This window comes from Chlamydotis macqueenii, chromosome 8, assembly GCF_036417535.1.
Source record: "Chlamydotis macqueenii isolate bChlMac1 chromosome 8, bChlMac1.mat, whole genome shotgun sequence".
In the NCBI taxonomy this organism is placed as follows: domain Eukaryota; kingdom Metazoa; phylum Chordata; class Aves; order Otidiformes; family Otididae; genus Chlamydotis; species Chlamydotis macqueenii.
This window is the reverse complement of record NC_141563.1, coordinates 7,273,276-7,286,291: the sequence shown is the minus strand read 5'-3', so window position 1 is coordinate 7,286,291 and position 13,016 is coordinate 7,273,276. Positions and strand designations below refer to the sequence as shown.

The 13,016-nt window shown below is 46.2% G+C and overlaps 2 protein-coding genes across 3 annotated transcripts in view; both read right to left on the bottom strand.

Moving 5' to 3' along the window:
- Window positions 1-1,024: 1,024 nt before the first annotated feature.
- Window positions 1,025-5,614, bottom strand: S1PR1 (sphingosine-1-phosphate receptor 1). The gene is made up of 2 exons (XM_086753887.1): window positions 5,512-5,614; window positions 1,025-3,820 (listed from the first exon to the last, which is right to left on the bottom strand). The coding sequence occupies exon 2, from the start codon at window positions 3,712-3,714 to the stop codon at window positions 2,575-2,577; it is 1,140 nt and encodes a 379-aa protein (XP_086610013.1). The 5' UTR covers window positions 3,715-3,820; window positions 5,512-5,614; the 3' UTR covers window positions 1,025-2,574.
- A 2,811-nt stretch (window positions 5,615-8,425) lies between these two features.
- The window catches only part of LOC104479318 (putative oxidoreductase ZK1290.5), a 46,776-nt gene continuing 42,185 nt past the window's right edge, over window positions 8,426-13,016 (bottom strand). The window contains exon 8 of one of the 2 annotated variants that reach the window (XM_086753084.1): window positions 8,426-8,721. The gene's annotated coding sequence lies outside the window, so the exon portion shown is untranslated. Of the gene's footprint in view, window positions 8,722-10,364; window positions 11,235-13,016 lie in introns of those variants that run through there. The other variant, XM_086753085.1, reaches the window with a different exon arrangement.

Genomic DNA, 13,016 nt, shown 5'->3' with positions numbered 1-13,016 from the left:
CGTTGGGGGCTTAACTTGGACTTTCACGGGTGCTCTGCACAGAAGATACTTTATCCCTGGGACAAAGCCGTGCTGTCCCTCCTGACTGTCAGCACACAGCGTAAACCACCCCTGCCTAAACCGGGCCTGAGCCAGGAGAGACTTGTGCGCAAATACAGATTTGACATTTTTTCCAGCCCTGCTCAGGTCACCAATTAAAAGCCTAGGAAGTGAGCACACATGAAATCATTCCTTCCGTACAGGCAGACAGATGGAGAGAAATTCCAGCCTGTTTCCACTCTTTTGTCTTTGGGGCATTTTTGGAATTTCCTTCAGGAAGCAAGGTTATGACCCAGAGCCTTCCTCGGTGAGTAGGCTCTCGTTTCCCACAGTAAACCTCGCACGGCGATGACATACAGTACGAGAAGGTGAGGTTTATCTTCACACTCCAACTGCATCCTGTACGAGCTCCGTGGAACTTAAAAGTCATACCGAGAGGGAACGGCAGCAAGAGAGGAAATGGAAGTCAAGCCTTTGGAGGAAGAAAGGCAGTACCTATTCAGCTGCGCTGCCACGGTCGTTGCCGGGGACCCAACAGAGCGGCAGAGGTTATGTAGCTGAGGCCACCATTCCACATTTCATAAACTTCCTTGATGTTTGCAGCAAGCTAAGAATTAAACTTACAAATTATGTTAGTGATACAAGTGAATTTTCCCTTAATCTGCTCAAAGCACTCATGGCAAAACCGGCAGGCATCTGTTTTTTCTTCTGTTTGTACTTCCTTAGCTGCTGGAGAAAAATGGCTACTGCAGAGATTCTTTTAATGGCCTCTCATCCGTACAGCACGCACGGGTGAGAAATGATATTCTAGCATTCGTTTTGTATTTTACGCGATCCTGTAAGTGGCATTAAGCATCTTACGTCCCCGCAGAACTGGCTTAATCCCAGCAGGTACCGAAATCAAGGAATTCTTTCACCGAATTCTGTCAACAAGAAACCACACCTGACATGAAAGCCCCACAATAGCACAAAAGTACTAGTAACAGAATCTTTAAAAAAATCAGTTTATTAATGTTTAGAAGTCAATAAAGCTATGTGCAAATTGAACAACAGAAGTCAGAAACATTTTAAATACTATTTTTTAAACCAGGAAAAAAAAAAACAAACCATCAGTTTAATTGCACTGGAAATTTGACTACAAAGGCAATACATTTTCTGTACAAAATGTCACTTCTAGGAATTGCCAATACCTGTAAATCAGTCAGCTGCTCTCAGCTATCCCAGATACGCCGCTTCTGTTATGGTAATACTCCAGGTGCTGGAAGACTCCCGCACCTCATTAACTTATTTACATTGTACACATTCAACCCCATTAGCACAGGTTAGAAAAACAGAGGAGTAAAAACGATGCTGGAAAAGAAATACATTCAATTTAACGACAGGTACTTCTTCCATGAACGGATACAATGTAGACATCTTCGCTGAAATTATAGACATTAATAAAATGTGCCAAAATGTATTGCATTTTGTTACTTAAGTACATTTATCTATAGTCATTTCACTTCAGCTTTCCTTTCATTTTTCTGAAATGATATTATTTTCAGGTTTCCCAACTGATCTTGACCTTTGCAAAGACTACGAACCTGACATGGCAATGCCCCTTCGTTTTTTTACTCTTCAGACTTGGGCACAAATCCTGCTGTTGTCAATGGCATCTCACACTATTACATTTACCCTCAGTCATCCTCAAGAGAAATGACCTTTAGTTCTACCTTGCGTTTGTCATGATAATGCGGTGTATTTAATGCTACAGAATAACAAGGCAATCAACGTATGGGGCCCAACGCTGCTCTGAGCTGCGCCGTGAAATCCGACGCAGTCAATGGAATTGTACAGGTGAAAGTAACCGCAGAGCCTGGCTCGCAGTCGTTAAATGTAATACGGACCGGCAGCAAAAATTCACAGCTATGATTTGCTCTGTAAAACCCCAGCGGCTTTGGACTCTGCAAATAAAACCTTGTGATTTAACTAAAAACTCTGGAAAGTTACGCCAAGTTATGCATGTACGTGGTCGAAGTTACATCTGTGTTCTGCGCTAAACAAACACTTCTGATCAACTGCACCAGAGCCACCACTGAACTTGGTACAGAAAGATCTTTGTGTCAGCGGTTTGCTGCAAGTAAAGGAGAAATAACTTCACATTCTTCTCACAGGGAAAAAAAAAAAAAGAAAAAAAGAAAAAAAAAAAGATTCATTCTCCCTCTCCCTCCTCCCCCTCTCTCTTTCTCTCACACACACCAGGCATCATTTCACCAAGGCATCAGTCTTTCAGAGTTACTAAGGAGATTTCAGGATATGAATGCGCCTGACAACCCTGAGCTGCCTCAGTGCAAAGACAAAACATGCTCCAGGGAAAACGAGTTTCAAGCCAGAACAGTCTGTCCCATTTCTTGAACTCCAGCCTCGCAAGTGCACCGTTTGCCTCGTTAGAACTAATGCTACTTGCTCACTTAGCCCCGCGCTGCCGCCCTGCGCAGCAGGCGGCTCAGCTCCCCGATTTCAGAAGAAGGCTCTGAAATATCCCCCCCTTTACTCCTAAGAGGATGAGGTAACATTGCCCGAAGACATGATGGTTTCAGGATGGTCGCCTTCTTCCTTCTGCGGGTGGGAGGAGTTGTCAGATTTACTCCGGCTGAACTCCATCCCTCCGATGATCGGCCTCTTGAATTTGGTCCCCGAATCCGCCGGGGGACATTTGCAGCAGCACAGAATCTTGATGAAAGCCCTCCGCATCTCTTTGTTTGTCAAGGTGTAGATGATAGGGTTCGTGGCTGAATTGAGCACGGCCAGTACTAAGAAATACTCTGCTTTATAGAGGATGGCGCAGGTCTTCACTTTACACCCCACATCCAGTAAAAGCAGGATGAACAAGGGAGCCCAGCAGGCGATGAAGGCACTCAGGACTATGATCACTGTCTTGAGCAAGGCTAGCGACTTTTCCGAGCTCCTCGTAGCTTTGGTAATGTTTTTCCGAAATGTCAGCCTGCGGCTCCTAGTCCTCACCATGGAGTAGATCCTGCAATAGAGGACGACGATAGATAGCAAAAGGCCAGTGAAAACGGTGGTGCAAAAGAGAATATAGTGCTTGTGGTAGAGGGGCAGCACGGTGGAGCAGTTGGACAAGAGGCTGATGCAGTTCCAGCCCATGATGGGGAGTCCCCCGAGTATCACGGAGATCACCCAGCAAGCGCTGATCAGCAAGAAGGAGCGGAAGCTGTTGCTGCCATTGTGGAGTTTCATCTTCAGCATGGTGATGTATCTCTCGATGGCAATGGCCAACAAGCTGAAGACAGAAGCTGACAAGGCAACAAACATGCTGCCTTCCCTTACAAACCACTGGGAGGGGGTGAGGCTGTAGGTTTTGTGCCCAGAGAGCAGGAGGTTGGCAGTGTAAGCCACACCAGCCAGCAAGTCTGAAAGAGCCAAGTTCCCAATGAAATAGTACATGGGTCTGTGAAACTTCTTGGTTTTCCAGATGGTAAGCAAGACAAAAATGTTCTCTAAGATTATAAAGCAACAAATGATGATAAAAACCACCGACGTCACTTTTATTCCACTGTCCGCATTCTCATTTAGCTTTCCCGTGTAATTATAATGCTCTTTGATGATATAGTTGACATCAGTGCTGGCGAGGTTGCTGAGGACCTTCAGCGGGGCGGTGGTGCCGGCGCTCATGGTTCCCCCGCGGCCACCGGACGGTGACGCCGAGCGCAAAGCCGGTGGCAGCTCCTCGGCCCCGCGGCCCGCCCGGCACCGCTGCGCGGCCTCAGAAACCGCAGCCCTGAGAACAAGAGGCACAAAGCCCAGAGTTAAAAGGCGGCAGGCAAACAGTGTAACAAATGATAAACGGTTTCAAATAACCCGCTAGTTTCGTTGGACATCAGAGTCACGAGAGCCGTCACAGAGGAATCGGGTTAATTCAGCGATTAAAATATATTTAAAAGATGGTTAGGTGTATTCAGTAACGGGGCAACTCGGGCTTCATTTGATTAACTGCACGCGCATGCAAGCCTGCCCAGGGATGACTGGAGAGGAGCCCTGCGTTCTCCGGCGCGAACCAAGCCCGATGTGTTTTGGAAGGGGGCAGTTACGCAATTTTCTGATGCCATCTCGACCAGGGTGAATTCCCGCAGGAATATCTATAAGCAAGAGATTGTCTCAGAGCTGTAAACGGGAAAGGGGTGCCCTTGCTAAATAAAAGTAAGAACACAGTTTACAAAACCCAGAGCAGTAAAAAGTTTAGAAAATCAAGAGAGATATGTAAATAAGCTAGATAGCAAGCCCATTCCCTGGGTCTGAAACAAGAGGGAAAAAAAGCCTTGCGTTTGAATAATTAGCACTGCAAGCTTTGGAAGCGGGCATGGTTAAGGAACGCAGACCCAGAGGAAACTCCCCGCACGTAGAAACGTTTTCTGGGGGGCAGTGAAAGAGAATCGCAGACGTGAAATAACGCGAGGGGAGAACAGCGGAGTTGTTAAACCACAGCTTCAGTGGGCAAAGCAGAAGGTGCGAGGCCACCGGGCACGGCCCCGCATCACTCCTGTCCCGCACCTCCTCCTGCTCCTGCACCGCATCCCGGACCACTCCTGTCCCGCACCTCCTCCTGCTCCTGCACCGCATCCCGGACCACTCCTGTCCCGCACCTCCTCCTGCTCCTGCACCGCATCCCGGACCACTCCTGTCCCGCACCTCCTCCTGCTCCTGCACCCCATCCCGCACCGCTCCTGTCTCGCAGCTCCTCCTGCTCCTGCACCCCATCCCACACCGCTCCTGTCTTGCACCTCCTGCTCCCGCACCCCATCCCACATCACTCCTGTCCCGCACCCCATCCTGCACCGCTCCTGTCTCGCACCTCCTCCTGCTCCCGCACCCCATCCCGCACCACTCCTGTCTCGCACCTCCTCCTGCTCTCGCACCCCATCCCGCACCGCTTATGTCCCGCACCTCCCACTGCTCCCACACCCCATCCTGCACTGCTCCTGTCCCGCACCTCCTCCTGCTCCCGCACCTCATCCTGCACTGCTCCTGTCCCGCACCTCCTCCTGCTCCCGCACCTCATCCTGCACTGCTCCTGTCCCGCACCTCCTCCTGCTCCTGCACCCCATCCTGCACCGCACCTCACACCGCTCTCAGGCTCAAACCCCCACCGCTCCTGTCCCGCACCTCACCCCGCTCCTGCACCCCATCCCGCACCGCTCCCAGGCTTAAACTCCAGCTCGGCTTCGGTCTCCAGCGCGCACGGCTCCTGTCCGGCACCGCTCCCGTGCTCAAACTCCCACCGGTCCTGCCCCGCACCGCCCCCCGGCTCCATCCCGCAGCGCCTCCGCCGGAGGCTGCCCCGAGCCGGGCACGGGGGGTCCCGGAGAGCCCCCTCGCCGCTTTGCGTTCGGGAGCCGCGCCGCCGGTGCTTCGCGGCGGCCCCAGACCCGCGTTGGGGATGGGGGGGGGGGGGAGGGCGGTGCGGGGGCTTACCTCGCTCAGTCGCGGCGCGCAGCCCCCGCCGGCCCTGCGCATCTTGCGTGCCCGCGGAGCAACTCCGGCGGGCGAGCCGGCGGCCGGGTGGTTTTAATGTTTCTGGAGCTGCTGCTCTCCCCCCCGTTTGCGATCCTTCCCTTCTAACTCCTCCCTGCAGGATCCCGCACGCCCGCCCCGCCCCGCCCCGCCCCCGGGCACTGCCGCAGGGGGGTTGGTTTTTTTTTTTGGCTGCCCCGGCGCAGGGCCAAGGACGGGGGCCAGCCAACAGACGGGAGCGCCGCACTCAGCACTGGCGCCCGGGGGGGACTCGCTCCGTGCCGCCGTCCAACAGCAGCGTGTGTTGGCGTTTCCACCTGCAGAGAAGGGCTTTGAACGTGCAGGGGATGCTGGAAGGTGCCTACGCGTTTGAAAAGACGAAGAAAAGTTTTCAATTTGGTTTTTAAAACAAAATTGGCAAGGGCAGCTACTTACGGAGGTAACAGTGCTGAGAAAGAAGCAGCGAGTTTAGGTTTTACAATTCCTTCTCGCTTCAAACTTTTAAAAGAAAATACACCTGAGTGTATGTGAAATGCTGACTCAGCTGCTGCGCTTACTGCGGCAATGTTCCCCTTCCTCCCTTGCTCTGTTCTCTTTAACTCCACTCCAAACTGAAACGCAAAACAATATCCCCATGGACCAGAGCTCAGCAGATCGGGTCTTCCAGTTCACAGCATCGCACCGCTCAGTTCGCAGCAGCGGTCGTTACGGGGAAGCAGCCTTCCTCTGAAAGACACCAAGAGTAACTCTACCCCGAGGAAGGGAGGCCCTCTCATTTATGCTAATAGTCATGCTTTAATTGCTCCACGCCTCTCCCAGAATGACTCAGATAAATTACACGGGCAAACAGACATTTACTCTGCCACTACAAAGCCAGAAACTTGAAAAGATGTTTAGCCTCCTGAGAGCCCGGAGGAAAATACAGCCGTTAAATTACAACTGTCAGAAAGGCACGTCAGATAAATCACGCTTGAGGTTGACATATGCAGCCCCTGCAACTGCCTGACGTACCCCGGATATTTCAAGCTTTCCCCCTTATTCAGCTAATTTATAGAAAAATACTAAATAAAGGTGCATTCATTAGGCATTTTCCTCTAGGAAGTAATTCTTGCATAATTTTAAGCAAGAGGAACATATGAAAGGAACACGCTTTAATTAAAAACGATCGAGTGACTCAGGGTTTCAGCAGTCCGAGGTGCAGGCTTTCATGTTTGAGTTATTGGTTAGCCAACTGAGACGGCTCCAACCCGGAGATGTGACATCCACCAAATCATTTGTCAGAGGCTGTGTAAGATACCTGGGCAATTTCAGTTCCACTCCAAACACCTGGCTATTTGTATCACAAAAAGCATCATTAAAATTGGGCGACCGCACACATTCGGAGCCCTCTTGACGTCTCAGCAGGGAGGAAACTGAAATACAGCTTCATTCTTCTCAGGCAAATGAAACCAGATCAGCTGGATTTGCGCTGAAGGCTGCCTGAAACCTCAGAGGTGATAGGTTAACGTGGGTCAGCTGCACAGGTTGTAGCCTGCTTACCAGGGCTGCAGTACAAACAGGGGTGAATTCAGGTTGGTCCGGCCCACCCTACCAAAAATACGCTGGTTAGTGAGGTGATTTACGCCAGGGTTACACTCCATCCCCACCAACAGAACAAAAACTTTGCTCGGTACCTCCCCACCTGCCAGGTCCAGCGTTCCGGAAGCCTACACTGCTAGGAAATACGCTGCAGAACCGCGGGCCGTCCGTAGCTCCTCGGAGAACTCCACTCTGGAACTGCCTACGGTGAGAATAAGGAGAAAGGAGAACACAAAGTGATCCACGCGCCATTTCAGAAATAACCAGAGCACAGGTTTCAGCTGCCCAGATCACCACACCAGACTGATACGTAACAGCCGCTTGACCTGGGTACACTGGTTAAGAAAATGTTTCTGCAACACGTCCACAAGTATGAAGAGGCAGACGCTTCTGTTCACAGGGATCCTGAATACGTACCTGCTCTTAGATACTCGAGTTTTTCAGATGAGGAGAAACTCACGGTTTAGGGCATGGCAGCAACAACAACAAACCTGACTGCCTGTCACAGCCAAAGTTCTTGTGGAACTTCTCAGAAGAACATCTTGTGGTGGGGATTTCAGAAACCTGGCTAGTCACAGGGCAGTTTCCTTGGAGGAAAATGCTTTGATCCTGTCGGAAAAGAAGTTGCAAGCTGGGGTTCTCCCCAAGCCCAGATTGCTGGCCTCCGACAGATCGTACCGTCTTAGTGCTGGCGCTGCTGGACAACTCACAGTTGCGTCAGAGGAGCGTCTGAACATTCTCCATCTTTAAGAGATACAGAAAATTCCTGCAAAACAGATTAGCCAAGGATTTTTCTCCAACACCTTACTCTTCAGCACGTTTAAAAATCTTTACCTATATAAAGAAAAAGTACTTTTATGCATTCTGATGCAACTTGGGCCACAAACCGGAGCCGTTCCTCCTTGATGGGCCAGGTGAAGACAGGAGATCCCTGAAACAGTACCAACAGAACAGGTTTGCTCACCAAGAAAGCACCAAGAGTGCCTGCGGAATCCCCCACAATTCTCATGACAAGAAGAAATGTAAAAAACACTGTAAAAAGTCAGATTCAGATTTCTGCTGCAATCCCGGAGCAAATATTCCGGATTTTGAAAAACGTTTCGAGGTTTACATGCTCTTATCTGTGCCTCTAAGTAACTAATACTTTTCAAAATATGTAAGGGTGATAAACCTTGGTGATAAATACTGGGAGGGAGCCCAACCCGTACTGGGAGAACAGGCCAGAAAGTTCCGAGAAAGCAGAGCAAATGCTGAAAGTAAGCATTTCTGTGTCTGTAAGAAAGCAAAAAGACAAGACTAAACGATAGGATTTTATTATTTTTTAACATAACAGTAAATACAAGCCACTGATACTCATTTTTGATTATTGATTGATATTTACTAGGTACTCTCTGAGTACCGAAGAGAACGATTTAGATCCATTGTTCAGTTTAAAATGAATTAATGTTTCCGTTGCATCACTTCTGCGGTATAGAACAACCTGGGATTAAATTATCCTCTCCACAGGGGACAGGTTAGATGAATTCATTTTCTGTTGATATTCATAGAGTTCAAAAATTCCATGTCTTCTTCCCCCAGGCTAAAATCAAAAACCTGGTTTGGAGAAAAAAAAGAAGTGATGAGACCATGGCAAAGACTAAAGCGCACGTATTTGTTTAGTATTAGCTTTCTGTCATTTAGGTGGTCGGGTTTTATTTTAAGTTCTCAATACTGATAATTAATGAATATTAATTACACGGCCGGCCTTTTTTTTTTCTTTTAAAAGGCTATTGTAAAAAGTTTGCTGTATTCATTTTTGTGAGGATTTGTACTTTATTTTTAGATCGCTAAGCTCAACGGAACATTAGGAAAAGCTGAAGTCCAAGTGGAAAGAGCTGAAGTGGTTGAGAAAGTGATGTGCAGTGGTTTTACTGGATATCATCACACTCAAAACTAAAATACACTTTGGGTTAAAAGACATTAATGAATGTGATCAGCAAACTTAACAGTCTTAGACATAAAACCTGCAATTATTTGGCAGATTATAGATACTGCTTATCTGTAATACTGGGGAGGGAAGCAGTAAAATAACCATTTTCTGAAAAAAAACCAAAATGGAACCAAACCACCTGTGATATTTTTCAGATTAAGGTATTTTTATCTCATTTGTAAGGAATTCGTGATAACCATGCAAAAATCTCACACATCGTGAGACATAAAATAGCTGGTTGCTGTTTCATTAACATAAAAAATTCATTAAATAGATATTTTTCAAAATCAGACAAGTGAATTTATACCAGAGTATATGTACGACCTTGACAGCTCTGCTTTGGATTAATCTCCCACCATCTTTACACTGCACCCAAAGTAAATTCACTTTACAATTACTGTAAATTCACCTTGGCAACGTCGTACCTACAGATATTCAACAGGATGAATCCAGGTCATGGAAAGCCATTAGGAAAAAAGGAATTAATAGGAAAAAAAAAATAAAACCAAGCCCTAGACATCTATTTTGCTGGAGAAAAAAAAAAACAAACAGTGATGATAATGCTGCTAACACACTCCTGAATTTCCTGTCAGCAGTTCAGCTACCATGTGGCTCTCAAAGCCACTATTAAATATTTCTCTTGGGTGCTGTGACTGGGGCTGGTACAACGGATCCCTGCAAAGTTGCTTGGAGAAGCATGTCCCCTAATGCTGGCCATGCCTACTGTGGTTTACAGAGCGATACGTGCTCCATCACTGGGGAGCAGTATCAGCATCATCAATTTAAATTAATTTCAAGCTTTGCGCTCTTCTTTTTTTATATTTTCCCAACGGGTAGTGGCAAGTTTTGGAGATAGTTCCCATGCTCTGGTCCCTTGAAAGTCACTACTATCCTATCACGACCTGGCAGTTGTGATTAGTCCTGGTCTGATGCTGCAGACGGATAAGCACCCGTTGGTAAAGACAAATAGTAAGGCTGCATCGCTTATACAATAAATACAACATAGCATCACTACAAGGCAGTGCAAATACTCGACATTTTCTTTCAAAAGTGGGAAAAAAAAAAAAATCTTAACGGAGGCTGCAAAAAAGCACCAAAAGATGAAATACAGAAAAAGAGTCCCAGCACAGCAACATGAAAAATTGCCAGAAGGTTGGCTTATCTGTTATTTTTACCCTTATTTAAAAAAAAAAAAAAAAAAGGTTTATCTCATCTGGAAAGGAGTGCCTCAGTCAGCCACTACAATAAATGACATACAAAATATGGAAGAAAAAGTGCCTTCAGTTTTCAAGTGTATTCCCTATTCCTATTGGGAACGTGATGGGTTACACTGATAAAATGGACGCACTGCCGTATCTTAAAAATGGTCATTACAGAAAGGTGAAAGCTTTTTCTCTAGAGAAATCTTCTCTTATAGAAATATGGAGAAGAGGAGGAATTTCAGCCCTGGGGAAGAATATGCATATAATTCCAAGAGTTCACTTGAGGAATTAGTTCTGAGTTTAAAAAAAAAAACACCACCTTGAAAAACGAGCACCTCCAGGCTAACTGACCAAAGAAGACATTAAAAAAAAAAAAAAAAAAAGAAAAAAGAAAAAAGTGGAGCTAAGCTTCCTGATTTTGTGTGTTCAGCACTTTTATATCCTTTTGGTCTTCTAGGTTCTGCTTTTATTGCAGAACATCAGTCCTCACTGCTACCCCTAAATCTCACTGCTGTAGACTTTCCAATTTCTTATTAGTTACCCTTTTTCTTCATACCATGATCAAAGTTGTCAGTACTTTAGAAATGTTCATTCGGATAAGGTGATGTGGACTTATTCTTCAACAGCCTTTGCTTAAAAACAAATCTACCGCTTTTGTAACATCCATTTAGTGGTTGAGAGGAGCATAAAATATGAATCCACGGAGTCTTTCCCTCTGCAACCTGATCAAAAGTAAAAGAGGATTCGCTGAATGATTCTGAATGAGCTAAGGTGGTATAAAACTTGCGAATGCCGTGTTCAAAGGAAGAGGCTCCAGTGATACATCCCAAGCACGCAGGAGATAACGGGGTTCCAGTCTCTTGGGGCAGTTACAGCTTCTGGCACAAAGTAATGGCTGTGAGTGACGGCACAGCGCGCAAAACCGCACCCCACACCTGCGAGAAAGCGTGGGTCAGCTGAGTCCTGCCATTTAAAAAGCTTTCTATTGCCTCAAATTACACTCGACTCTGTACGCAGTTAAAATGAAACTCTTCCGTAGTCCTAAAGCCACTACGTGGTAGCAAAAGAATTGCTAGGAAAGATTACCAAAAAATCCCAAAAATAAAAAAATGAAGAAAAAAAAAAAAAAAAAAAAACCCAACAACCAACAGAAAAAATGTCCTGAACCAACACTAATCAAGCTTGGAAAGTAAGTATCAGATTAAAACTGTAACTTGCCACAGCTGCTCCTTAAGAAGGCTTTTTTAGTACTACTATTTCTATCTGATTATTCTTTTCATTACTCACTGTCCTGCTGAGGTACCATGATCTACATCAGAGGAAACGGTCCTAGCAAAAGCAGACGCAGATACAAAACCCATTGCCAAACCTCTTTGACAGAGGGAACAGTGCAAGGTATCAACGAATTAGGAAGCCGTTCTCACTGGAGCCTCAAGTAATCTAAGGTAGTCAGTCACAAATAAACGCATTAAAAAAAAAGAAAACAAACCAAAAAACAGAGCTGTTCTGGCCAACGTGGGACTTCTAGCCACACAGCTAGCCCCAACGGATATCGTTCTGGTAATAGCGAAGCTAGGATTTGGTAGCATACGTGAAAATCACGTTCACTTTGTAGGCATCATTTGTCTTGGAAATAGCATGCTGATGTGATGTCTGTTTCTTGAGAGAGAACTAGAGGTAAACCTCCAGCTTCTCTTTTGTAGTTTCTGAGAAAGCCTTCACTGCCAAAAAGCCGCACTGAGTGAACGCTAGGCACACGATTCACTTCCAGTCCTCGTTTTATGAATTCAGGTACACTGGAGTCCCTCAACAGCACAGTAACGGTTGGTTTGGATGGTTTTTGGTTGTGTTTTGTGTTTGTTTTTTTTTTCATATCACTAAGGTTTTGTTCTACAAAGTGACTTTTCCAAAACAGGATTAGCTGATGACCACTGGAAGAAAGGTTTATTTCTGGGCAATTCTTCTAATTTTTACTTGGACATTGCCATTATTTTCTGTAAAAGCTAAAAGCAGCCTAAAAATTTCCTTAGTTTTATAAGTAAGCCTTACTTTTTGGAACTACTGCACCCCTCATCACAACAGTTCAGGCAAGCACATAACTGTTCTCAGATACTTCACGTGGCATTCCCAGATACTGCAGCACCCCAAACTGCAGGCCACACCTCAAACTCTAGAAAATAACCTTACTGTGGAGCTTGTGTGTGTCTTGGAACAGTACATCATCAGTGAGCATAGCGTTCCATCCGTTATCTCGCATTAGCGATTCCAGAGGCACATCTAGACAAATTGTCATGGCAACGTTTACCAGGAAAAGCCAGCCAGTTATTCCGAGGAGCTGTTATAGAAAAGGTAAGTCTGTCTGTATTTTAGCCAAGCTGTACAGAAGCTCTGCTTTGAGGACAAACAATGCAGGCTGGAATATGTGATTACTGTAAGCCACTTCTTGATAAAAAACTAAGGAGCTTTGTTTCACGACACGACTGAAACAGAACAGCACTGGGAAAACTGCCTCAGGAAGTCCACACACAATATAAATCACAGCTAGATTTTCCATACCTTTCTAGACACAGGAACTCCTAAAATACCAAACCAACGTGACTAGGAGTTGAATACTAAGTTGATAAAAAGCTCTGCAGACATATTTCTCTAAACAAATCTGTAAACTACAAAGAGCTACACCTACATCTCTCTCTATATATACATACGTATTTTATAAG